We start from the raw sequence: 26,553 nt of genomic DNA on the forward strand, positions 1-26,553 counted from the left end.
AACCTGACTTGAATAAAGCACAAAAATATAATAACTTTGTTTTTCCATAATTCACAGCACTGATTATTCTCATATTTGGCGCTGCAGCTGTTGTGTTGACAGTAAAACCACACTAATGAAGGTTGATTTGAACTCAAAGGTTGAACGTTGTTTGGTTGTTTTAAATGTTAAACACAATATTAAGAACAATATTTATGGAAACATATTTGCTGAATTGTGCTGTGAAGTTTTTTGGCAAGCCTGCATTGTGTGACAACATTCCCTGATAAAGGTCAACATATGGGTGGAAATTTAATGTGCAATAGTTTGTGTGAGAATGAGTGTGTGTGTGTGTGTGTGTGTGTGTGTGTGTGCCCTTGTTTAAATTACATTGTGTCCCCATGGGGATAGTAAAGCCTGAGGTCTCCAGCCAGCGGTCCCCACTTTTCAAAAGGCTTATAAATCATAAAGGATGAGTTTTTTTTGAGAAAGTAAAAATGCAGAATGTTTCCTGTGATGGGTAGGTTTAGGGGCACACACACACACACACACACACACACACACACACACACACACACACACACACACACACACACACACACACACACACACACACACACACACACACACACACACACACACACACACACGTATTTCAGTAATCATTACCCGCTCGAGTATAATGAACTCTACAGACGATCAGCCAGGTTGTGTTGGCAGAGGCGCATTGTCCTCTGATTGGTCAGTCCGCTGCGCGTGATATCGTACGCATGCGCAGAGCGTCACGGAAACATGGCGTCCTCCAGTGAGAGCCCTGAGACTAGCGAGAGTTTCCTAAGAAAGCGCCGTGGCGATCCGCTCGTCTCAGACGGGCTTTCACACGACAGCTGCAGCGAGAGCGCGCAAGAAGACAACGCGACCAAATATGAGAAGAAAGTGGGCGTTTCGTCACAGACCGGGACCTACTGGCTCACGCGCATCGCGCTCCTGCGAGCCATTGCGTTCATCTACTGTGAGTCTGACAGGTGGCGTCTCTACAGGACGCGGTTGCTAAGAGACCAGACACAATCAGTTACATTACAGTTGTCACGTGTCATATTTGTGTATAATAAAGTATGCAATCATAGCGTATTTAGGCCACGCCCACACAGGGAGAGGGGCAATCCAACGCTCTCCATTGACTTTGTATTGCGTGAGTCGCCTCCTTGTCTTTTCTTACTTATAACAAACACAGAACACTGTCTAAAAGCTGATATGTGACAAGGTGTGCAGCAAACAAGATAAAAAACACATAGCTAAGTTTTTATAAGCTGTCGACTCCTAAACGTTTTGGGATCCTGACACTCAGTATGTCTACGTGTGCAGTAAACATTTGGTCAAATGTCAGTTTTATATGTTATATTTCCTGTTTCTGATTACTTTCCCTCGAGTGTGTGTAGTTCTCAGTGTAATGTAACATCTTGCGCTCTGTCTCATTCACTTTTATGCCCTTATTAAACACTCGTTTTTTTGGGGGGTCAGCAGCTTAACACTTCTGTGTTTTTTAGCTTGTTTTCTGTACACCTTGTCACATATAGCTTTAAGACATTGTTAGTTTTTTTTGTTATAAGTCAGAAATAACAAGGAGGCAGCCTCACGCAATAGAAAGTCAATGGAGACGGTTGGTTTGTTTTCCCCCGGTGGGCGTGTTTTTCAGACTCAGAGCTGGACAAAGTACACAACTTCATTCTTTGAGTAAAAGCACTGCTGGCCAAATATTACTCAGTTACAAGTAAAAGTTGTTAAAACAGATTTTTACTGGAGTTAAAGTACAAAAGTATTTGTTTTCAAAAGTACTTAAGTATCAAAAGTAAATTTCCTTTTTTATGTCTCCGCATTATTGTATTATTGTTGTATAAATGCACATTATGCCATCATGGTTTAAGCCAGTCAGTGACGCTCCATCTGACACACTAGCAGACGACTAACTTAAACTCATTTAAATACTTGTAGAAAAGTTACAAAGCTCTTTATAAAGCTGCTGTCGCTTTAAGGCCGAATGCACGGATCCAATACACTGATACACATCTGATATTCTCACACTGTTCACCTTCACTGAAGACAGAATCAACTTTGTTTATGTGAATACTCCACTAAATGAGCATTTGGACATCCGTCTTCTTCCATTTTACTCTAAACTATAAATCAGTGTTTAATAAATGCTGTGAAATCATTGAACTTCACGAGACTCTACAAGAGTGATTCCTGAAAGGCTTTCTGCAAAAACCCAAACACCTTTTAAAGAAGAAAAAAATCATCCTTTGACTTTCAAAGCTGCGACAGAAACGACTTTCCACTTCGAGGACCTTGATAGAAATGTAGTGGAGTAAAGAGGACGATATTTGTCTTTCAGATGGAGTGAAGTTAAAGTCAGAAGTTTACAGAAAAAATAATACTCAAGTAAAGTACAGATACTTAAGTACAGTACTCGAGTAAAAGTGCTGTTACTGTCCAGCTCTGTTCAGATTATGACGCGTCGCTCTGTCTCTTCCAGTTGTGGCTTTCACTGTGGCTTACAACCAGAACAAGCAGCTGATTGGGGAGAAGGGGCTGATGCCCAGCAGGGACTATCTGAGGAGTGTGAAGCGTTATGTGGGTGGCAAGGTTGGCACTGCGGCCCTGGCATACACTCCCTCTGTGCTGTGGCTGATGGACTGGAGGGACATGGATGCCAACCTGGATGCCATCGCGCTGGCAGGGATGGCGCTCTCAGGGCTCGTCCTGATCATGGGAAGTGCCAATATGATCATTATGGGAATACTGTGGATCCTGTACCACTCTATTGTGAATGTGGGACAGCTTTGGTGAGCACACACACTGCACACACACACACACACAAACACACACACACACACACACACACACACACACACACACACACACACACACACACACACACACACACACACACACGCACACACACGCACACACACACGCACACACACCACGCGCACACACACCACACGTGCGCACACACACACACACGCACGCGCACACACCACACACACACACACACACACACACACACACTGCACACACAAATACATATACAAAAAAACTATGACAAGTCACAACTTCAGATAAAAAGCCCTAATTATGGCAAAAAAAGACTTAATTACTATGAGATACTAATTGTGAGAAGTCAAAATTATAATGTACTAAGTAATTATGAGATAAAGTCATAATTATGAAAAGATTTGACAAAATTGTCATTTTTATTTTTATCTCATAGTGTCTCATTTTTGACAGTCAATGTTTTGTCATTTTTTTCATAATAATTATGAAATTAAAAGGTCATAATTATGACAAATTTGACACTCAGAATTGACAGTCATTGATATTTTTTCACATTTCAACATTTTATCTAATAATTATGACTTATTGTGTAATTTTTGACAGTCAAAATTACATCATTATGACGAGTCGAAATTATGACAAAAACAATGGCAAGTCAAAACTCAGATAAAACACCATAATTATGACAAAAATGACTTAACAATGAGATACTAAGTCATAGTTGTGGGAAGTTTAGATTATAACACACTAAGTAATAATTATGAGATAAAAGTCACAATTATGACAAATTTGAGAGTTAAAATGACATGAAACGAGTCAATTATGACAAAACAACGAGTCAGATCTATGAGATAAAAAGCTGTAATTATGACAAAAATTACTTAAAATTATGAAATCATGATTGTGGGAATTCAAATTATAGCATACTAAGTAATAATTATGAGATAAATAGTTATTTCACACTCAAAATTAACAGTCATTGACATTTTTAACAGCGTTTTATCTCATAGTTGTGATGTCATTTTTGACAGCCAAAATGACATCATGAGTCGAAATTAGGACAAAAGACAAGAAGTCAGAACTGAGAAAAAAGACATACTTATGACGAAAATGACAAAATTATGAGATGCATAATTGTGAGGAGTCAAAATTATAACATCTTAAGTAATAATTATGAAATAATGAGTCGTCATAATTATGACAAAAATTACTTAAAACTATGAGATACTAAGTCATGACTGTGAGGAGTCAAAATTATAACATACTAAGTCATAATAATGAGATAAAAATTGACATACTAAGGCATGAAATATTTTCACATTTCAACGTTTTATCTCATAATTGTGTCATTTTTGACCGTCAACATTTCGTCATTATGACACACAAACAATGACAAGTCAGGACTGAGATAAAGTGCATTAATTATGACAAAACGTCACTTTAAACTAAATTTGCCACTTACAATTGACAGTCATTATGACATTTTTTCACATTTGACAGTCAACATTTTGTCATTTTGTAATGAGATGAAAATATGACATAAAAAACAAAACACCGTAATTATCACTTAAAATGATGAGATACTAAGTCATAGTTGTGAGAAGTTAAGATTATATCATACTAAGTAATAATTATGAGATAAAAGTCCCAATTATGACAAATTTGAGAGTTAAAATGACATCATGACGCGAGTCGAAATTATGACAAAAAACGACAAGTCAGAACTATGAGGTAAAAAGCTGTAATTATGACAAATATGACTTACAATTATGAGATACTAAGTCATGATTGTGAGAAGTCAAAATTATAGCATACTAAAGCAATCATTTTGAGATACAAAGTCATAATTTCACACTCCAATTCGACAGTCATTGACATTTTTAACAGCGTTTTATCTCATAATTGTGACGTCTTTTTTGACAGCCAAAATTACATCGGTCGAAATTATCACAAAAATTAGTCACTCCAAAATGGACATTTTCTTCACATCATTTCAACGTTTTATCTCATAATTATGACTTGGTGTGCCAATTGAAAAAAAACTTTGTCATTATGAAAACTTATGACATTGTTAAAATTAAATCAAAATGTACACAAAATACAATGATAATAAAAACAAACAAACAAACAATGTAAGAATTAAAGGGTGGATGAGTATATAAGTTTGACTTCTTCTTACTCCTTTTTCGTACATGAGATAGAAGTATGTTTTCACAGGAAAGTAAGATACTTTGCTGTGTTTTTAATTTAATTTTAATTTTCTTCTATTTTTCATCTTTACTTTTTCTTTTTTAAATGTTTAAACATTATTGTATTTTTATTATTCTCTCATGTTCAAAAATAAATAAAAATAAATAAATAACACAAAAAGTAAAACCTATAAGTAATTATGACCAAATATTTACTGATACTACGTTTATCTCATAATTCAGACTTTTATCTCATAATTCAGACTTTTATCTCATAATTCAGACTTTTATCTCATAATTGTGACTCATGAGTTATGATTTAATCCAAGCATGATTTTTTCCCATACCTTTATGTGTTGAATCTCATATATTTGTCTTTTCTCCAGGTACTCGTTTGGTGAGTAAACTTCTCTACATCTCTCGTGACTTTATGTCACACACTCTTTTGATTCCTGGGAGGAATATCCTCATGGAGCTGTTGGATGTGGGTTTTAATGAAGTGAAGAGTAAAGCGGAGCCTCTTCTCCCAGATTTGGCTTCAGTGTTTAGAGTTTTGCTCAGTGTGACCGATGGAGGCTCAGAAGCCAATGCGTTGGGTAAGACGTGGACTGAATCATCTGAACTTTTACCCCAGAGTTTTACCCCATCCCACCAACCACATCTGAGACCGGCTCTTCAAATGTTCCATCCCAGAAAAACCCAAATTCCCCAGATAAACAAGAACGCCACAAATGGGCTCAGTTGGCCAATCAGGTTTTAATTTAGCTCCATTGTTGAATGGAAGACAAGAACATGTTTTTTGATTTATATTTGGATACTTCTTTTGTGTTTTACACCAATTTTGTCATTTCAAGCCGTTGCTGGTTTTAGGGATGAGTCCAAGTGCATGCAACAGTGTGATGCCACTGTAACGGACTCCAGATGATCATAAATCTTTATCCTTTTTTAATCGTAGTCAAACAGTGATGTCACATTACACGGGTTAATTAATCGATCAAATGACTATTGATGCAAGGCATATATATATATACCGATCAGACATAACATTATGATTTAATATTGTGTTGGTCCTTTCCCGTCGAGGCATGGACTCCTCTAGACCCCTGAAGGTGTGCTGTGGGATCTGGCACCAAGATGTTAGCAGCAGATCCTTTAAGTCCTGTAAATTGCGTGGTGGGGCCTCCATGGATCGGACTTGTTTGTTCAGCTCATCCCACAGACGCTCGATTGGATTGAGATCTGGGGAATCTGGAGGCCGAGTCGACGCCTCAAACTGGTTGTTGTGCTCCTCAAACCATTCCTGAAGCGTTTGTGCTTTGTGTCAGGAGCATTATCCTGCTGGAAGAGCCACAGCCACCAGAATACCGTTTCCATCAAAGGCTGAACATGGTCTCAGCAATGCTTAGGTAGGTGGAGCGTGTCAAAGTAACATCCACATGGATGGAGGACCCAAGGTTTCCCAGCAGAACATTGGCCGAAGCGTCACACTGCCTCCGCCGGCTCGCCTTCTTCCTATAGTGCATCCTGGGGCCATGTGTTCCCCAGGTAAGCCACACACACACACACACACACCCGGCCATCCACGTGATGTAAAAGAACACGTGATTCCTCAGACCAGGCCACCTTCTTCCATTGCTCCGTGGTCCAGTTCTGATGCTCACGTGCCACTGTTGGTGCTTTCGGCGGGGTCAGGGGTCAGAGATCACCCTGACTGGTCCATACGCCACAAACTGAGCTGCTCTGTGTATTCTGACAGCTTTCTATCAGAACCAGCATTAACTTCTGGAGCAGTTTGAGCTCCAGTAGCTCGTCTGTTTGATCGGACCCCACGGGCCAGCCTTCGCTCCCCACGTGCATCAATGAGCCTTGGCCCATGACCCTGTGGCCGGTTCTCCACTGGTCCTTCCTTGGAGCACTTTTGATAGATACTGACCACTGCAGACCGGGAACAGCCCACAAGAGCTGCAGTTTTGGAGATGCTCTGACCCAGTCGTCTAGCCGTCACAATCTGGACCTTGTCAAACTCGCTCAAATCCTTACGCTTGCCCATTTCTCCTGCTTCACACACATCAACTTTGTGGAAAAAAATGTTGACTTGGTGCCTAATATATCCCACCCACTAACAGGAGCCGTGATGAAGAGATCATCAGTGTTATTCACCTGTCAGTGGTCATAATGTTATGCCTGATCGGTGTATATACACAAACATTCACTCTTGGAATATCCTTTTATATATATATATATATATATATATATATATATATATAAACACATTTTTTAAATCAGTGTTTAGTTTAGTTTAGTCAGATCGCATCGTGATTACAGCTCTAATCATTTCGTTTTTTATGAACAGTGACTTTAGTGTGAGTGTTAAAGGTTTTGTTTTATTTGGATAGGAGTGCCATGCAAAAAAAATCTCTCAACTCCTGTTGAGTCCAGTTAGGAGTAAACTAAATTAAGTGCAAAGAGAGCATGGCGTCGTCTCAAAAATGCAGGATCTTCTGTTCTCCTCCCAAGACTCAAATCCAATCAGCGGAGCTGCAGATGTAATGAATTATTCAATCCCAAACCAAATAATTGTTCCTAGAAACCTGATTAGGGGGTGTAAAAATAGTGCCGATTCTGCCGCACATCTTCTCTGTGTGTGATATAAAAGTGTGCGCCTCCAAAATCGGTCACGCTCCAATCACTGACACACACACTCTGCAGTGCGATCCACACTAATCCAAGTAAACACACACACACTCGCTCGCTCAAAGGACACGTCTTTCCCAGAGCAAAACTCTCTTCACTTTGACTCTCTCTCTGGATTTAGCATTGGCTCTTTTAGGAGACGTTTAGAAGGTCGAAGCTTGTTTTCCTTTGCTTTATTTGCTCCGAAACACACATGGCTGGAGTTGCATGCCGAGGGAAATACTAAAGAGAATATTTGATCATTCTTTTCACTGAAAGATGGCCGGAGCACCTGCGTTAAAGGCTTTAAAGATGACCAACTACGACTATGACGCTTTAAAGGTGCACTATGTAACATTTTTTTTGCAGTAAAATATCCAAAAACCATTAGGGCCAGTGTTATATATTTTGTTTAGTTGAGTACTTGCAATATCCCAAATGTTTCCAGCTATCATGAGGAAGTTGCTATTTTAACCAAAACTTAAAAATGAAAAAAATAAATCAAAAAATCGGCTCACTCTGAGCAGAATAAATATTTTAGCGTTTCCGTTTTTTCGTTCCTCATTAAACATTACTGCTCCAAAAACGGTTTGATTAAAAAAAAAAATACTGGTAATGCTGCCTTCACGTGCTATCGGAGGCTTCCTACTTCCCACTTCAGAAGTCGTGATTACGAGCTTGTTGTGTTCAGGCGCTGTGTTGTCGAATGGAGGACGCCAGGTTCATACTTTTGTGCGTCTTGGGAAAATGTTATTTTAACACTATAACCATTTCAGTCATTTCCCGGTCCCAGAAAATCATAATCACTGGCAAACACTAGCAGCACAACATTAAAGCATATCGTTTATAATCACATTCACAATAAAGGCATAATGTAGACAATAAAGGCTGCTTAAAGACTCAAATGGTAATCGTTTTCAGCCATACATGATCCTGTTGTATAGCTGCTTTACCACACTATCTAGATTGTCAGCTGGCTCACTATTCTGGAATGATGGTCAACTAGATGCAATTTTCGATGTGTTTAAAATACACAATATGCTTCAAATGATTATTAATTTGTGTAAATATGTACTACTTTAACAACAAGACAATGAAACAGTTGCACAAAAAATCTAATAAAACACCTGCCACAGCAGAAATTCGTCTCCCATCCGCCATTTTTAACTGTTAAGCCACGCCCATCTCGGGAACTTGGGTATCAAAATTATTCCCGAACTTCCCAGTGGTAAACACGACACCAGAGGGCGGTCATGTGCAGTTTTTACCTCGCAAACTCGTATTTACGATAATTCAGATAGCACGTGACAAAATAAAGACTTATTTTTGCCCAAAAATAAGATAACACGTGATAATTGAACTTATATAATTAAATAATAATTATAACCATAACAGGAATACCTGCATTAATTAGAAAACAGCTGGATAAATACTGACTTGTTTTAATGGACCGTTAAACAATCAAAAGTCGGCCCTCTTATGCCTACACTGTAAAAAAATGTGTTGGTTTTTGTTGGCTTAACTTAAAAAAGTAAGTAACCTGGTTGCCTTAAAATTGTGAGTTTATTGAAATAAAAAAATTAAGTTGATACAATGAAGGAAATAAATAGAAACTCAAAATATTATTGTATCTGAACCACATAAAACATGTGATAAATCATGAAAATAGCACTAGTTGGCTAACATTCTTGGTACATAACGTTTTTCCAACACGATTTATTTTAAAAATTACATGAATAAAAATAAATAAACTAGAGAACCATTGCTCTTTTCTGTCTGCTAATTTCAAAGCAAACTCTGCGCAACACGTCCTTGCATCACATAATCAAATTCAGTCAGTGAACCCATAAAGGCACTAAACACATCGACACACAGCCCATCTCACAGCAGCGGCTGGACAATCATTTGATGAAGCGATGAAAATAGTTATTGTGCACAAAAATCAAAATAACGACTTTATCCGCCAAGCTATTGACGTGAACTCGACGCACGCGTGAGAATATGACGCAGATCCACCGTTCATGACCAGAAGAGGAGGAGCGAGACCGTCACGGAAGACAATAACTCGGCGGATAAAGTCGTTATTTTGATTTTTGCGCACAATAACTATTTTCATCGCTTCATCAAATGATTGTCCAGCCGCTGTAGTGAGATGGGCTGTGTGTCGATGTGTTTAGGGCCTTTATGGGTCTTGTGAGTGGGAATGGACTGAATGCCAATGGAGGCCTATCTGAAGCCTTTCTCAGCTTTACACTAAAATATCTTCATTTGTGTTCTGAAGATGAACGAAGGTCTGACGGGTGTCCAACCACATGAGGGGAGAGTCATTAATGAAATCATTTTCGTTTTTGGGTGAACTAACCCTTTAAGTACAGTACTCAAGTAAATGTGCTTAGTTACTGTCCAGCTCTGATGCTTGGTTTGCTTTTCTGCAATAATATGACACTGAAATGTGGTTTAATGTGACTGTGATTGTGTGTGTGTGTTCAGGTTGGGAAAGCCAGCTTTTGGAAACAGGTTTTCTGGGGATCTTCCTGTGTCCGCTGTGGAGTTTGGCTCAGATGCCGCGCCGCTGTCCGCCTTCGCTAATCTGCATCTGGAGCTTTCGCTGGCTCATCGTGCGCATCATGCTCGGTGCGGTCAGTTCACTCTCATTCACATTCATTTCAGTCATTTACATTTATAATAATAATAATAATAATAATAGATTTTATTTATAACACTTTTCATTCCGAAGAATCTCAAAGTGCAACAATGGAAAAGGAAAAAAATGCATTTATCAACTTACATTGCATTTTACAGGGTTACTTCACTGCTTTTTCATATTAAACTGTTATTCCCTTAACTAAGACGAGTTGACACACACCTTTCTCGTCTCAGTGTGTGCTCTTAATCTCTCTGACGTGCGGTGACGATCTGATAGCATTTAGCTTAGCCCACTAAGCCCAGTTCATTCACTATGGTACCAAACAGAGATCTAGTTAGAAGTACCAAACACCTCCACGTTTCCCCTATTTAAATACAGTTACACCAATAGATGAACGATCAAGTATGATGACACAAAATAAAACGTGGCGCTTTTCTAAGCGGATTAAAAAGGAACTATAATGTGTGGCGGATTAGCACTTTTGAGAGTACTTCGACTCGGCGCAGTAAAAAGTCCCGGCTGAAAAATCCTCCCTCACATCTCCCTCTCTCATATCCGTCAATAGGAGGAGAGGATATTTCAGCCGGGACTTTTTACTGCGCCGAGTCGAAGTACTCTCAAAAGTGCCATACATTAGAAAAGCGCCATGTTTTATTTTATGTAGGGCCGGGACTCGATTAAAAAAATGTATCTAATTAATTAGAGGCTTTGTAATTAATTAATTGAAATTAATCGCATTTTAATTGCATATAAATATTTGACCTGAGAACAATGAGAAGTAATTTTTCACATGTATTTTTAGTATACCATTGAATAAGGACTGAATACATGAGCTTAATCAACAAAATAATGTTTATTTATTTCAGTCCAGCAGACCAGCGCAATGTTTGGCATTAAGTTAAGCAAAAGCATATTTGTGATATCTGAGGCTCGATGTGCTGCGGTGATACACTAACTCTTTGTTGTATAGCTTGCACACAACCATGCTCTTGACGACGCTTCCATTCTTTCGTTTTTTTAAACAAACTTTCCCATCCACGGGGCCGAGCAAAGCGGTCTCATCAGCTTCTTCGTTCATGTTCACTCATGCCCTGGGTCTCAATCAGCTCCCTAGTTCACTAGTCAGGGCACTGATCAGGACATAAGTCAATGGGCTGACTCCCTGATCAGTGCCCTGACTACTGAACTAGGGAGCTGATTGAGACGCACCCATGGTTTGTTGTTGTCGTGACTCCGGAGCGCTAGTTGGTCTTCCAGTATAATCGGTCCGTCGAAACACATTCATTGAAAAACGTTCCGCGGTGCAAAAATAAGTGTGGTTAAATATTTTTTTTTTGCGTAATTAATTAACGCGTTAAAGTCCCGGCCCTAATTTTATGTCACCATACTTTATCGTTCAGCTATTGGTGTAACTGTATTTAAAAAGGGAAAACGTGTTTGGTGTCTTCTAACTTGATCTCTGTTTGGTACCATAGTGAATGAACTGGGCTTAGTGGGCTAAGCTAAATGCTATCAGATCGTCACCGCACGTCAGAGAGATTAAGAGCACACACTGAGACGAGAGAGGTGTGTGTCAACTCGTCTTAGTTAAGGGAATAACATAGTTTAATATGAAAAAAATAACCCTTTAAGGTACACATTTTACAATTTTTTTGTCAATTCTTGCTTTCCCTGGGAATCGAACCCATGACTGTGTCGTTGCTAGCGCCTCACTCTACTGGCTGAGCTACAGTCATGGAAAAAAAAGTGCAATGCCGTCAGACGACTTCTGTCTGGGTTTTTTATGGCTTGTGCGACTGGCCCATAACTATTGTCTGCCAGAGGACGGAGGTTGCCATGCAAATGAAAATGTTTTTCCAATTAGCGCCGTAAATGAGGAGGAATGGGGAAGGCGAGCTGCACGTTCAGGTAAACGAGGCCAGGAATATAATTGCCTTTAAGTGCTTACAACTGTAAAAACCCTGCAGCCGTTTCCCCTCAGACTCACGAGGAATAAAACACGTCTCGCAGATTGAGGGCTGAAAGCGCTGGCTTTAATCGTGTGGTAATGATTATCACTCATCTCCGTCGAGTGTTATTTGCAATGCAAACTTTGTTGTTTGCCAATTAGCAAGACATTTATTCATTAGTAAGAAGTGGAGATCAAAAATTAAGATTAAGTCTCTTCTGCTCATCGAAGCTATTCATTTGATCAAAAATACAGTAAAAATAGTGGAATATTATTAGAATTTAAAACAGCTGTTTTCTATGTGAATATATATAGTAAAGTGTAATTTATTCCTGTGATCAAATCTGAATTTATTTGATTAACAATACAGTAAAAAGAGTGTAATATTATTACAGTGTAAAGCAGCTGTTTTTATGTGAGTATATGTTAAAATGTAATTTATTCCTGTGATCAAATCTGAATTTGTTTGATCTAAAATACAGTAAAAATTCTGAAATATTATTACAATTAAAAATTGACACTAAAAGTGACGGTAAAGACATTTATAATGTTACAAAATATTCTATTTCAAATAAATTATGCTCTTTTGAACTTTCTATTCATCAAAGAATCCCGACAAATAAAATATATCACGGTTTCTGCAAAAAGCACAACTGTTTTCCACACTGATAATAATCATAACTGTGTGTTGATGATCAGATCCTCATGTGAGAATGATTAGTGAAGGATCATGTGACACTGAAGACTGGAGTAATGATGATAAATTTGATCACAGGAATAAATTATTTGCAATGCAAACTGTGTTGTTTGCCAATTATCTAGACATTTATTCATTAGTATGAAGTGGATTTAAGCTTTATTTGCTGTGTGCAGACTTTACCAGGTCAGAAATTAAGATTAAGTTTCTTCTGCTCATCAAAGCTATTTATTTTATCAAAAATACAGTAAAAATAGTGGAATATTATTAGAATTTAAAACAGCTGTTTTCTATGTGCATATATAGTAAAATGTAACTTATTCTTGTGATCAAATCTGAATTTATTTGATCTAAAATACAGTAAAAATTCTAAAATATTATTACAATTTAAAACGGCTGTTCTCTGTGTGAATATATAGTAAAGTGTAGTTTATCCCTGTGATCAAATCTGAATTTATTTGATTAACAATACAGTAAAAAGAGTGGAATATTATTACAGTGTAAAGCAGATGTTTTTTATGTAAATATATGTTAAAATGTAATTTATTCCTGTGATCAAATCTGCATTTATTTCATCTAAAATACAGTAAAAATTCTGAAATATTATTACAATTTAAAATTGACAGTAAAAGTGACGTTTACAAAAGATTATATTTGAGATCAATGTTGTTCTTTTGAACTTTCTATTCATCAAAGAATCCCGAAAAATAAAATATATCACAGTTCCCTGTTTTCCACATTGATAATAATCCTAAATGTGTGTTGATCATCAGATCCTCATGTGAGAATGATTAGTGAAGGATCATGTGACTCTGAAGACTGGAGTAATGATGATAAATTCAGCTTTGATCACAGGAATAAATCACACTTTACTATATATTCACATAGAGAACAGATGATTTACACTGGAATAATATTTCACAATTTTTACTGTATTTTTGATTAAGTAAAAGCGGCTTTGTTGAGCTGAGAGAGCAGAAATCGGTATAATTATTGCAATATTTTGCCTGGTGGTGTAGTTCTGCTGGATCCTCTTAGCTGTAAAACATCTGTGGAGGTCAGTTGCACAAGCACACGCTTTAATCCGCCAAGCTCTTCTTCCTCTGTGTTTTAACAGTGCCGTTAAATCAGAAGTGTTGTGCTGAAACCTTCATTAGCACCCACGCTTTGCTGTAATTTGCTGTGCTTGCCAAATGACCAGAAGACCAGAATTTTCTCTTCCGAGAAGCAGCGAGGGAAAAGCCAGCGGTTTATGAATCAACTCAAGGTCTCCGCTTTAGGATCGGTGGCCAAGATGTCTTTCACCAGCGTTTCTTTTCTTCTCAGCAAGAGAGGTTTTTCAGCACAACATCAAAAGCTCTCCAAAAGCCTTCAGACTGCAGGCCTGGGTTTCGGACTCGCGCTTCACACACTTACACTGCAAAAAATACTCTTCTTACTTAGTATTTTTGTCTTGTTTCTAGTCAAAATATCTTAAAAATTAATACATTAAAGGGTTAGTTCACCCAAAAATGAAATGTCTGTCATTAACTCCTCTCCCTAATGTCGCTCCACACCCGTAAGACCTCCGTTCATCTTCACACACAGTTTAAGATATTTTATATTTAGTCCGAGAGCGTATGCAAGTGTATGCACACTATACTGTCCATGTCCAGAAAGGGAATAAAAACATCATCACAGTAGTCCATATGAGACATCAGTGGGTTAATTAGAGTCTCTTGAAGCATCCAAAATACATTTGGGTCCAAAAATAACAAAAACTACGACTTTATTCAGCATTGGCTTCTCTTCCGGGTTCCTCCAAAAAGATTCAAACGGTTCATGAATTAGTGAATCGATCAATGATTCGGATTGCCAATGTCACGTTATTTCAGCAGTTTGACAGTTGCTGCGTCCCAATTCGCCTACTTATACTACGTCCTAAAAGTATGTACTCTTTTTGTGAAGAAAAGGTATATACTTTTGAGTGTGTAGCAGAAAAGTATGCAAACTTCGGGACATACTACTTCGCCATCTTTAACGGACTCTGTTGCTTAGTTACGTGCATCCCGTCACCGTTTATCTGCCCTGTCAATCATCGTCAGATTCGTCACAGTTCAAATCCTCCACATTCAGTTTAATCTCCTGCCGTATCGGAGAGAAATGTAGCTGCTCGTCGATCTGCCATGTGTGTGTCTTTAATGCAGAGACTCTCCTCATGTGTTTGCAGTTTAAATATAATGATGCATTTAAAAGTTAATGGCCAAACGTGTCATTACAAAAGTTCACAATGCTGCTGCATGTGAACTATAATATGGACAACACTGAATAAATATATTTTTGTCAGGTAAAATATTGATAGTTGGTCACTCAAACCCCTTTATCTAAACTTCCGTCATGTTTGTAGTTTTTTGACGCTTTTTATCCGCGTTTGTAGTTCTAATCGAATCCTCGTCCAACTCGCAATGGGTTGTGGGCAATATCAGCCGTTAGAGTGCCCATCGATCCATACTGTGAATTCGGACCGGAAATAGTAAACCATCCGGGAATCTTTGGAATACTCTTTTCAACATACTACGATTTGGGACATACTAATTCTATTTTCGAATACTATTTAGGATGGATAGTATGCGAATTGGGATGCAGCAGGAATGATGCGATCTGAATCATGAATCAATTCAATGATTCATTAACCGTTTGATTCTTTTTGGAGGAACACGGAAGAGAAGACAATGGGGTAAGAAAAATAATCTTAATTCAAACAGAAAACAAGATTATTTTTCTTACCCCATTGTCAGATTATTTATCTTATTTTAAGCAAAAACTCTCTTCATTTTGAGTTATTTTTCCCCAAAACAAGACAATTACTTTTGGCGTCAAATGTTTCTTAAAGCTACACTGTGTAACTTTTTTAGTTTATTCTTAGCTAAAAACACTTGGTTCTTTCAAAAATATATGTGCTCATTAATGTATATTTACTTCTTTCAAGTAATAAGTATTCTCGTAAGTTTATAATATGCCATTGAAAACACATACGGGTGAGGGGTTCGAATGCCGGTCGCCACGTTGGTCCTCCATCTTGAAAGTACAGTAGCCAAAGAGGGACATACCCGTAAACTCAAGCTTCGCCTTTCGTGTTTTAACACTCGATGGCACCGTGTCGAATGTGAAGAGGGGGATTGCCATGTTAATCTTGGACTAAATCGGCCACCGTAGGAGTTAAAACGAAATCAGAATTGAGAGGAACAGAAACTAATATTCACTGAATGATCATATATCTTTTCACCGCTAGATGGGGAAAATATCACACAGTGGAGCTTTAATGTAAGAATTGTTTAGATATTTTGACTAGAAACAAGACAAAAATACTAAGTAAGAAAAGCATTTTTTGCAGTGATGAGCTGTTTATTTTTTAATATTTGCAATAAATGCAATATTTCACATATCTGAATCACGTCCATGATTTTTTTGTGCGTTCACATAGCTACTACAACAAAAGCCACCACATTACATCCCATTTCGGTGAAGAATAATAAAACAAAAATTAAAAACGTACATTTTTTGACTGAAGAGGCCCAAACATTCCACTAAGCTGAATACACCGGAACAAAATACTAATGTTGGATAAGGAAAGCCTCACTATAGCGCTCAGATGACAGTGTGTGGTTCCTCAGTGATGTGCGTTGGTTTTGTAGTAGTTTTCTAAGTAAGAAAAGCCTTGTTTGCAGTGAGTTGCTTCGTGTTTGTTGGTAATCTTTCACTTTAGCGACTGAAGTTCACACATTCCCGCAGGAGTCAAACCGCTCGTGCTGAAAGCTTCTCAAGCGTCCCTCCATCTGTTCATATTCATAAGAGTTTGCTGCAGCCACTGCTCAAAATCCACGTAATAAATCCACCGTAAGGCTGTTAATGCAAGTTAAAGAGTCCAGATAATCTTGACCAGATCAGGGAAACATTAGAGATCTGATGCCTGTCAGTCACTCTCTCATTACTCCAGAGTCGCCTTTAAATTTAATATAACTTGATATTCTTCAAATAATCTAATTACGTTAATGTTTTATATCATTTTAAATTAATGTATAAATAAAATAATATAAAAACAAATGTAAATTATTTTCTTTCATTTTTTAATTTAAATAAAATAATAAAATATAGATGTAATTAAATGAACTTAAGAATATCTAATTAATAATCTATCTAAAATATTTAAATTTAAAATAAAATACAACACAAAACAATACATTAATTAATTTAATTTAATTATTTTATTTTAAATTAAATTAAAATATTTTTTTTCCAATTTAAAAAGTATATCTAAAATATAATATAATAAAACACAACACAACAAAATTAATTAATTAATAATTTTTATTTTATGATTTTATGATATTTTAAATTGAACAAAAATTAAATTACATTTAAAATGTATAGAGAATATTGGAATAATAATCATAAAATAATTATATTATTATTATTGTTATTATTAAATAATATTATTAAATAATTGTATTATTAAAATAAAGTAATAAAATAAAATAAAATAAAAAATAATAAAATAAAGATGCAATTAAATTAACTTAAGAATATCTAATTAATAATCTATCTAAAATATTTTAATTTAAAATAAAATAATAAAATACAACACAATTAATTAATTATTTTTATTTTATGATTTTATTATATTTTATTTTAAATTTTAAAAACAATTATTATATTTAAATTGTATAGAGAATATTGGAATAATAATAATAAAATATTATTATTATTATTATTATTATTAATAAATAATTGCATTATTAAAATAAAGTAATACAATAAAATAAAACAAAATAAAAAATAATAAAATAAAGAAGTAATTAAATTAACTTAAGAATATCTAATGAATAATTTATCAAAAAAATAAAATAAAAATAATTTTTATATTGAATTACATTATTTTAGACAGATTATTAATTAGATATTTTAAACTAGTTTAATACATTTTTTTTTATTATTATTTGTATTCATTTATTTTTGAATAATGAAACCAGTGTGTGAATTATTTTGAGGGTGTGTGCACTTCAAGCCGAGATGTTTTGTTTTTTTGGGCACCCTTAGCATCCCTAATTCACCAAATGTCAATCATCTTCAAGATATAGTTCAGTCAGGAATAAACGTGTCATCATTTACTCGTCCTCACGTCGTTCCAAACCTTCATGACTTTCTTTCACAACACAAAAGAAGAAATGATGAACGTTTGATTTGGTCACCATTGACATCCATTGAACCTGAACATTTTCCTCAAAATATCTTCTTTAAAAGTAAGTCCATTATAATAAGTAATAAACTATGTCAGCACTTAAGTTTTGATGGTGTTTTAAACAGTAAAATAGTTAGTCCGTGCAATTCTGATATAAAACTCTCACTTTTCAGTAATTATTTTCTAAAGAATAATAAAACATTCCAGAAGTCAAATGGCTTGTGAATGGAGTTTCACATTATCTCAAACTATCGTTATCATGAAGTCCATTAAATGGAGCATACGTTTATTCACACACTGTGCAGATTGCATTATTGTTGGAGCAGCTCAGTGAACATTTCGAATTGCACTTTACTATTAAAATAACCTCACATTATTTTGCATATATATTTTTCCTTATCAGAAATTAGTTTGTAAATGAAAGGCAATTGTGCATACGGTACGTTGTCCTTTATTGTGATGTATCGTGTGATGCTGCAGAGTTGAATGTAATCTGCGGTGGGTTATTTATTGCGTTCGTCGTTTTGTTCTGGTCTGTAGAGGTCTGTGACATACCCACAAATACTCTTAAAAAGACAGTTTTAATTTACATTTCTGTCATTAATTCCTCATGCCGTTCCAAATCCGTAAGCCCTTCGTTCATCTTCATACACAAATGAAGATATTTCTGATGAGATCCGAGAGCTCTCTGACCCCTCACACACACACACACACACACACACTCACACACACACATGCACGCACACGTTAGTTTTTGTGACATATGGGGACTCTCCGTAGGCGTAATGGTTTTTATACTGTACAAACCGTATTTTCTATCCCCTTACACTGCCCCTAAACCTACCCAACACACACACACACACACACACACACACACACACACACACACACACACACACACACACACACACACACACACACACACACACACACGCACAAATCCTCAAATATTGACACGGAACAGAAGACAATGGGGTGAGAAAAATAATCTTAATTCAAACAGAAAACAAGATTATTTTTCTCACCCCATTGGCAGATTATTTATCTTATTTTAAGTAAAAAACTCTCTTCATTTTGAGTTATTTTTCCCCAAAACAAGACAATTACTTTTGGCGTCAAATGTTTCTTAAATCTACACTGTGTAACTTTTTTAGTTTATTCTTAGCTGAAAACACTTAGTTCTTTCAAAAAATATATGTGCTCATTAATGTATATTTACTTCTTTCAAGTTATAAAGTATTCTCGTAAGTTTATAATATGCCATTGAAAACACATACGGGTGAGGGGTTCGACTGCCGGTCGCCATGTTGCTCCTCCATCTTGAAAGTACAGTAGCCAAAGAGGGACATACCCGTAAATTCAAGCTTTGCCTTTCGCGCTTTAACACTCGATGGCACTCATGGACGAGGTCGAACTGGAAGCCATGTTAATCTTGGACTAAATCGGCCACCGTAGGACTTAAAACGAAATCAGAATTGAGAGGAACAGAAACTAATATTCACTGGATGGTCATAAACCTTTACACCGCTAGATGGGGGAAATATCACACAGTGGAGCTTTAATAAACAGTTTTGAATCAGCGGATTGATTCATTATTCGGATCACCAATGTGTCGTGATTGCAGCAGTTTGACACGCGATCCGAATCATGAATCGATTCGCTGACTCATAACCGTTTGAATCTTTATTTGAGGATTGAAAACAAACGCGGAAGAGAAGCCAATGCTGAATAAAGTCGTAGTTTTTGTTATTTTTGGACCCAAATGTATTTTGGATGCTTCAAGAGACTCTAATTAACCCACTGATGTCTCATATGGACTACTGTGGTGATGTTTTTATTCCCTTTCTGGACATGGACAGTATAGTGTGCATACACTTGCATACGCTCTCGGACTAAATATAAAATAAACGATGATGTTGTGATATAAACGTTGGACATATTGGAAAATGTATCCCAGATTTGGTCGAGAATACATTTGAGGTGCATTTGGCTTATTATTTTTCGTGCACGGATTACATAAAACACATTTAGGAAGAGACATTCATCTTTGCTTTACTAGTAAACCTGAGTGCCTCCTGTTTTCATGCACATTTCTCCTGTTTCAGATATGTGTGTGTGTGTGTGTGTGTGTCATTTCCTCTTTGGGATGGTTGGCAAGCGCTCCTGGCGTTCCTCAAGGCCGTGTCAGGCCTGGGCAATAGCAGCTCTCTCTGGCTTCTCCGTCTCCTGTCAGCTAAACTTTTATAGAAGTGAACTGCAGCGAACAGAAGTTAATGAGTTTTTAATTCGGCTGTAAGAAGCGCCGATCTGATAGTATGTCTGGTCCGACTCCTGTCACGTGCACCTGTGTGCTTGGGTTTTGTACAGTAATATTTCTCTCATGCATGACTTGCACTAATCACCTGGAATTAAACTGAGATCATTTGGTCGAAACTGAAATGGGACGAAACTGGCCTTGCCGTTACCTGTGCCGATCGTCTCTGTTCTGCAGTGGAGAGACGCGTGTGAAGCTGCTGCGTTTTGTCTGTTCATTTGTGGGGTTTATTTTGATTCGTTTTATATTCTGCTTTAACAGAGTTAACATTTGGAGACAAAATTTATTAAATTTGATCTAAATCATCATTATTGCATTGAATTATACACCGATCAGGCATAACATTATGACCACTGACAGGTGAATAACACTGATGATCTCTTCATCACGGCTCCTGTTAGTGGGTGGGATATATTAGGCAGCAAGTGAAGATTTTGTCCTCAGAGTTGATGTGTGTGAAGCAGGAGAAATGGGCAAGCGTAAGGATTTGAGCGAGTTTGGCCAGATTGTGACGGCTAGACGACTGGGTCAGAGCATCTCCAGAACTGCAGCTCTTGTGGGCTGTTCCCGGTCTGCAGTGGTCAGTATCTATCAAAAGTGCTCCAAGGAAGGACCAGTGGAGAACCGGCCACAGGGTCATGGGCGGCCAAGGCTCATTGATGCACGCTGGGAGCGAAGGCTGGCCCGTGGGGTCCGATCAAACAGGCCTCATCTCGTTACTTACAGGACTTAAAGGATCTGCTGCTAACATCTTTGATGCCAGGTTCCACAGCGCGCGCACACACACACACACAGGCCGTGTCCTGGTTAAAATCAATGTTTTCTCTGGATTTAAACATTCTTGGAAACATTTGGGATAATGTACACAAGTCAACAAAATATATAACACTGTTCTGGTGGATATTTTAATCCAAAAACTTACATATTGCACCTTTAACCCAAATCGATTTTTCTGTGGAACAAGTAATAGATTAATAAGAACAAATATTCCCTGTTTAATACTCCAAATTAGTTTTTTATATTTTTATAATTTTTTATAAGATTTATAATTTATATATATATAACTATATATTTTTATATATTTTTATATATATATATATATATATATATATATATATATATATATATATATAAAATTCAAACGTTATATATATATATATATATATATATATAAAATTCAAACGTTATATATATATATATATATATATATATATATATAAATATATATATATATATATAAATATATATATATATATATATATATATATATATATATATATATATATATATATATATATATATATATATATATATATATATATATATATATATATATATATATATATATTTAAAGTGTGAAAGATTATGCATTTTAACAGTAAACATGTTTTTTTGTTGAATGTTAAAAATGTCTCTATAGATGGGAATAAATGACTGACTCCCTTATGATTTGTATCTATTCACCAAATTAAAGTGATTTAATCTAATTTATGTGTAATTTAGACAAGTAAGTAAATGGCATGGATTGCAGTTATTAAAGCGGGTGAAAGCTGGACGTCTGCTCTTAATGCTGGCTTTATTTATTGGCCAGCTGATCGGTGGGAGTCATTTTCACATTAGTGCAGTCGCATTTTAGGAAGCTAATACTCATTCCAGTGCTCCTTATTACATTATCCTTAATGACATAAATGCAAGAATGCACTTGATAAGCAGCGAGAGTTACGGATGCAGTGGTTTCTGCTCCTGGGATGTGTTCTGCTCAACATGGATCTGGATTTCTGGGTTAATCTGGTGCGGAGAGATCCAAATTCACTGCGGGTTAAGAAGAACAGCTGTCAGTGGTTACAGTGTTTAAAACCTGCCACCACTAATACATCAGCCTTTGCATTCATGCTGTAGTTCTTAAAGGGACGGTTCAGACAAAATGAAAAGTCGTTTTTTATGCTGCGTCCCAATTCGCCTCCTTATACTACGCCCTAAAGTATGAGCTCTTTTTGTGAAGTATATACTTTTGAGTAGCAGAAGAGTTTGCCAGCTTCGGGACTACTTCGCCATCTTTAATGGACTCTGTTGTTAAGTTACGTGCATCCCATAACCGTTTAAACTGCCTTGTCAATCATCGTCACAGTTCAAATCCTCCACATTGAGTTTAATTTCCTATCGTATGGGAGAGAAATGTAGCCGCTCGTTGATCTGCAGTCGTGTGTCTTTAATACAGAGACTCTCCTCGTGTGTTTGCAGTTTAAATATAATGACGCTTATATGGATGGCGCTATAATAGGCGCTTGATGAAAAGTTAAAGGCCAAACATGTCATTACAAAAGTTCTCAATGCTGTTGCAGGTGAAATATAATGTGGACAACACTGGATAAATATATTTTCGTCAGGTTAAATACTGATAGTTGATCACTCAAACCCCTTTATCTAAACCTCTCTTAACCGTCAGACTCGCACATCCGTCATGTTTGTAGTTTTTAACACTTCTATCCGCGTTTGTAGTTCTAATAGAATCCTCGTCCAACTCACAATGGGTTGTGTGTAATATCAGCCGTTAGTGTGTGTGTCGATCCGCACTTCGGATTCGGACCGGATATAGTAAACCATCCGGATATCTTTGGCATACTAATTCTTATTTCCAATACTATTTAGTATGGATAGTATGCGAATTTGAACGCAGGGAGACACTCATGTGGTTCTAAACCTGCATAAAAGCCATTTATCCTGATTATCCCGGTCTGAAAACAGCCATTCAGTGTCAGTAGAATAAACCTCATCGATGTGCATTACAAGCATCAGGATTGCATCACTTTATGTCCATATTATATCCGCATCTGCAACAAATAGTATTTTTTTGCTCAGTTTGAGTCTCTGAACAAAATTGAGCTCATATTCTCACTATATCAGACTATATGAGCATAACATTGTCGTATGTCAGACTAGAATGTTAAAACTGGCTAGCAACCTGTTAATTAATGCTAATGTTAAAATGTTAGCATGCTAATGTGAAAACAGGCTAACAAAATGTTTAATCATGTTAACAGTGTTAAATCATGTTTGCAATATGTCAAAACATGATAGAAACATGTTAAATCATGTAAGCAAACATGTTAATTCATGTTGTCAATGTGTTAATTCATATTACCAACATGCTAGTTTGTTAACAAGATGTTAAACAATGATAACAGTGTGTTTAAACATGATAGAAACATGATGTTAAATCATGTTAGCAAACATGCTAATTTATGTTATCAGTGTGTTAATTCATATTACCAACATGCTAGGTTGAAAATAAAATGATAACCAATAATGATAATGTGTTAAAACATGATAGAAACATGTTAAATCATGTTAGCAAACACGCTAATTCATGTTATCAGTGTGTTAATTCATATTACCAACATGTTAGTTCATGTTAAAAAATGATAGCAATGTTTTACAACATGCTAATGCCAAAAAATGTTAGCAACATATTAAATAATGTTAGCAGTGTGTTAAACAATATTTAATATTAAACTTGTTAGCAAAAGGTTTAATCATGCAAAAATGAAAAAACTTGACATTCATGTTATCAATGTGCTAATTCATTTGAACAACATTACCAACATGCTAGTTCATGTTAACAAATGCTAAATCATGATAGCAATGTGTTAAATAATGTTAGCATGTTAACAAAACATGTTAAAATGCTAGTAACATGATAATTTATGTTAAAACTGGCTAACTACAGGTTTAATAATGCTAACAGTGTTAAACCTTGTCAGACAATTCATCAAAATATGATAGAAACATGTTAAATCATACTAGCAAATGTTAATTCATGTTAATAATGATGTTATAAACATGCTAGCAAAATGCTAATTCATGTTAAGCAAATGCTAAATGATGATCGCAATGTGTTAAAACATGATATAAACATGTTAAATCATGATAGTAACATGTTAATTCATGCTAATAGTAATGCTAGCAATATTTGAAATAATGCTAACAATGTGCTAAGACGTGTTAGCAACATGTTAAATCATGCTAGCATCATGCAGTAAATATCACATGAGCTAAATGCGATTGATTGCTGTGCTTTTGAAGTGTTATTTTATAATTGTTATATAATTGTTTTAAATGTGTTTTAATTGCGTTGTCTTTGTCTCGTATCACCAGGGTCTGATTAAGATCAGAGGCGACCGATGCTGGACGGATCTCACCTGCATGGACTACCATTATGAGGTGCGATTTCCTCTGATCCTTCTTTTATTTCTGCTTTTCAAAGGTTTAGTTTGTTCGTATGAAGCTTTATCATAAATGCTGTCCAGAACAAATATCTAAACATCCTGAAATCAAGATACAAGGTACTGGAGAAGCAAAATAATGTGACTTCATGCTTGAAACTAGGTAAAAAACAAAACAAAACTTCATTACTTGAGTAAAAGTTAAAGTTCTGCTGGTCAAATATTACTCCGTTACCAGTGAACGTTGTTAAAACAGATTTTTACTTGAGTTAAAGTACAGAAGTATTTGTTTTTAAAAGTACTTAAGTATCAACGATGTTAAAACATGCTAGCAACAAACAATCATGCTAACAGAAGGCTAAAACATGTTAACAAAAATAACGTTAATTCATTATAAACATGCTTTAACATATTGCTATCCTGATTTAACATGTTTTCAAATTAATTAGCACATTGATAGCATGTTTTAACATTCTTTTAGTTTGCTACTACCATAAATTACCTCACTGTTGGCATTTTTAACATGTTGTACAATTTTCCTAGTCTTAAAATACTGCTAGCATGACATAGCATATTGTTACATGTTTCAAGCATCAATTAGCAAATTGCTAGCATGTTTTAGCATGTGCTAACATGCAACTTGCATGAATTAGCACAATCATAACATATTTTAACATGATGCTAGTATGATTTAACATTTTGTTATTATGCTTCTACCATGGAATAGCATGTTGTCAATAGCATGTAGCATGTTGTTTTTTTTTACCTCGTTATTAACATTGTGATAGCATGTTATTTACATGATTTAACTTGTTGCTAGTTTCTAACCTGATTGTTACAGATCTATTAGCACATTGATAGCATGTTTTAACATTGTGTGAAAATGTTAGTAACATGAATTACCTCACTATTAACATGTTTAACATGTTGTTAGCATGATTTAGCTCATTCTTAACAAGTTGTTAACATTATTTAACACAATGCTACCATGATTTTAACATTAAATAGCACACTGCTAGCCTGTTTCTACGACAATTTAACACATTACTAGCATGCTTTTTGCATAAATTAGCACATTTAACCTTAAAACCTATTCTAATGCATTTCTAGCATGAATTAACACATTAGTAGCCTATGTTTATACCATGAATTAGCATGTTGCTACTATTTTTGTAGCATGGATTAGCACAGCGCTGGCTTGTTTAGCATTGTTAACATTTTCATAACATGCCGTTTTATTCTAGCATGATTTAGCACATTTCTTGCATGTTTCTATCATGCATTAGCATGTTGTTGGGTTTTTTCTAGCATGATTTAGCACATTTCTTACATGTTTCTACAAGGAATTAGCATGTTGTTATCATTTTTTCTAGCATTGGATTAACAAATTGCTTGCATGTTTTAGCATGTTTGCTAATACGTTTCTACCACGAGTTAGCACATATCAAAAGCTATGCATGTTTTAACAAATTAGGAGCTCAATAGAGCTTAACATGTTGTTAGCATGATTAAGCACATTGTTAGCATGTCCTAGGTTAGTTACTAGGTTTTGATAGAGATGGATAGATATTTTGCACTGTAAAACAAGACAAAAATACTGAAGAAATGAATATTTTTTGCAGTGTGTTGATTCTGACCATGTTTCCGAGATATAAATGTTGTCGTATGTAACTCGTCTCAGTCTTGCGGGCTCAGGTTTTGCTACTGTGCAACAGGAAAGACTCTGTAGTGTGTGTGAATGTACACTCTAAAAAATGCTGGGTTGTTTTAACCCAATGTTGGGTCAAATATGGACTAACCCAGCAATTGGGTTGTTTTAACCTGGTTGGG

General features: G+C 36.0%; 1 protein-coding gene across 1 annotated transcript in view; it reads left to right on the top strand.

The window, feature by feature from the left end:
• Nucleotides 1-699: 699 nt before the first annotated feature.
• Nucleotides 700-26,553, top strand: part of lmf1 (lipase maturation factor 1) — a 54,769-nt gene continuing 28,915 nt past the window's right edge. Inside the window, exons 1-5 of the mRNA XM_067429954.1 lie at nucleotides 700-991; nucleotides 2,513-2,822; nucleotides 5,390-5,400; nucleotides 10,167-10,315; nucleotides 24,656-24,721. Coding sequence (XP_067286055.1) covers nucleotides 772-991; nucleotides 2,513-2,822; nucleotides 5,390-5,400; nucleotides 10,167-10,315; nucleotides 24,656-24,721 — 756 coding nt within the window. The 5' untranslated portion in view covers nucleotides 700-771. The remainder of the gene's footprint in view (nucleotides 992-2,512; nucleotides 2,823-5,389; nucleotides 5,401-10,166; nucleotides 10,316-24,655; nucleotides 24,722-26,553) is intronic.

The sequence above is a fragment of the Pseudorasbora parva genome, chromosome 21, assembly GCF_024679245.1.
Source record: "Pseudorasbora parva isolate DD20220531a chromosome 21, ASM2467924v1, whole genome shotgun sequence".
NCBI lineage: Eukaryota > Metazoa > Chordata > Actinopteri > Cypriniformes > Gobionidae > Pseudorasbora > Pseudorasbora parva.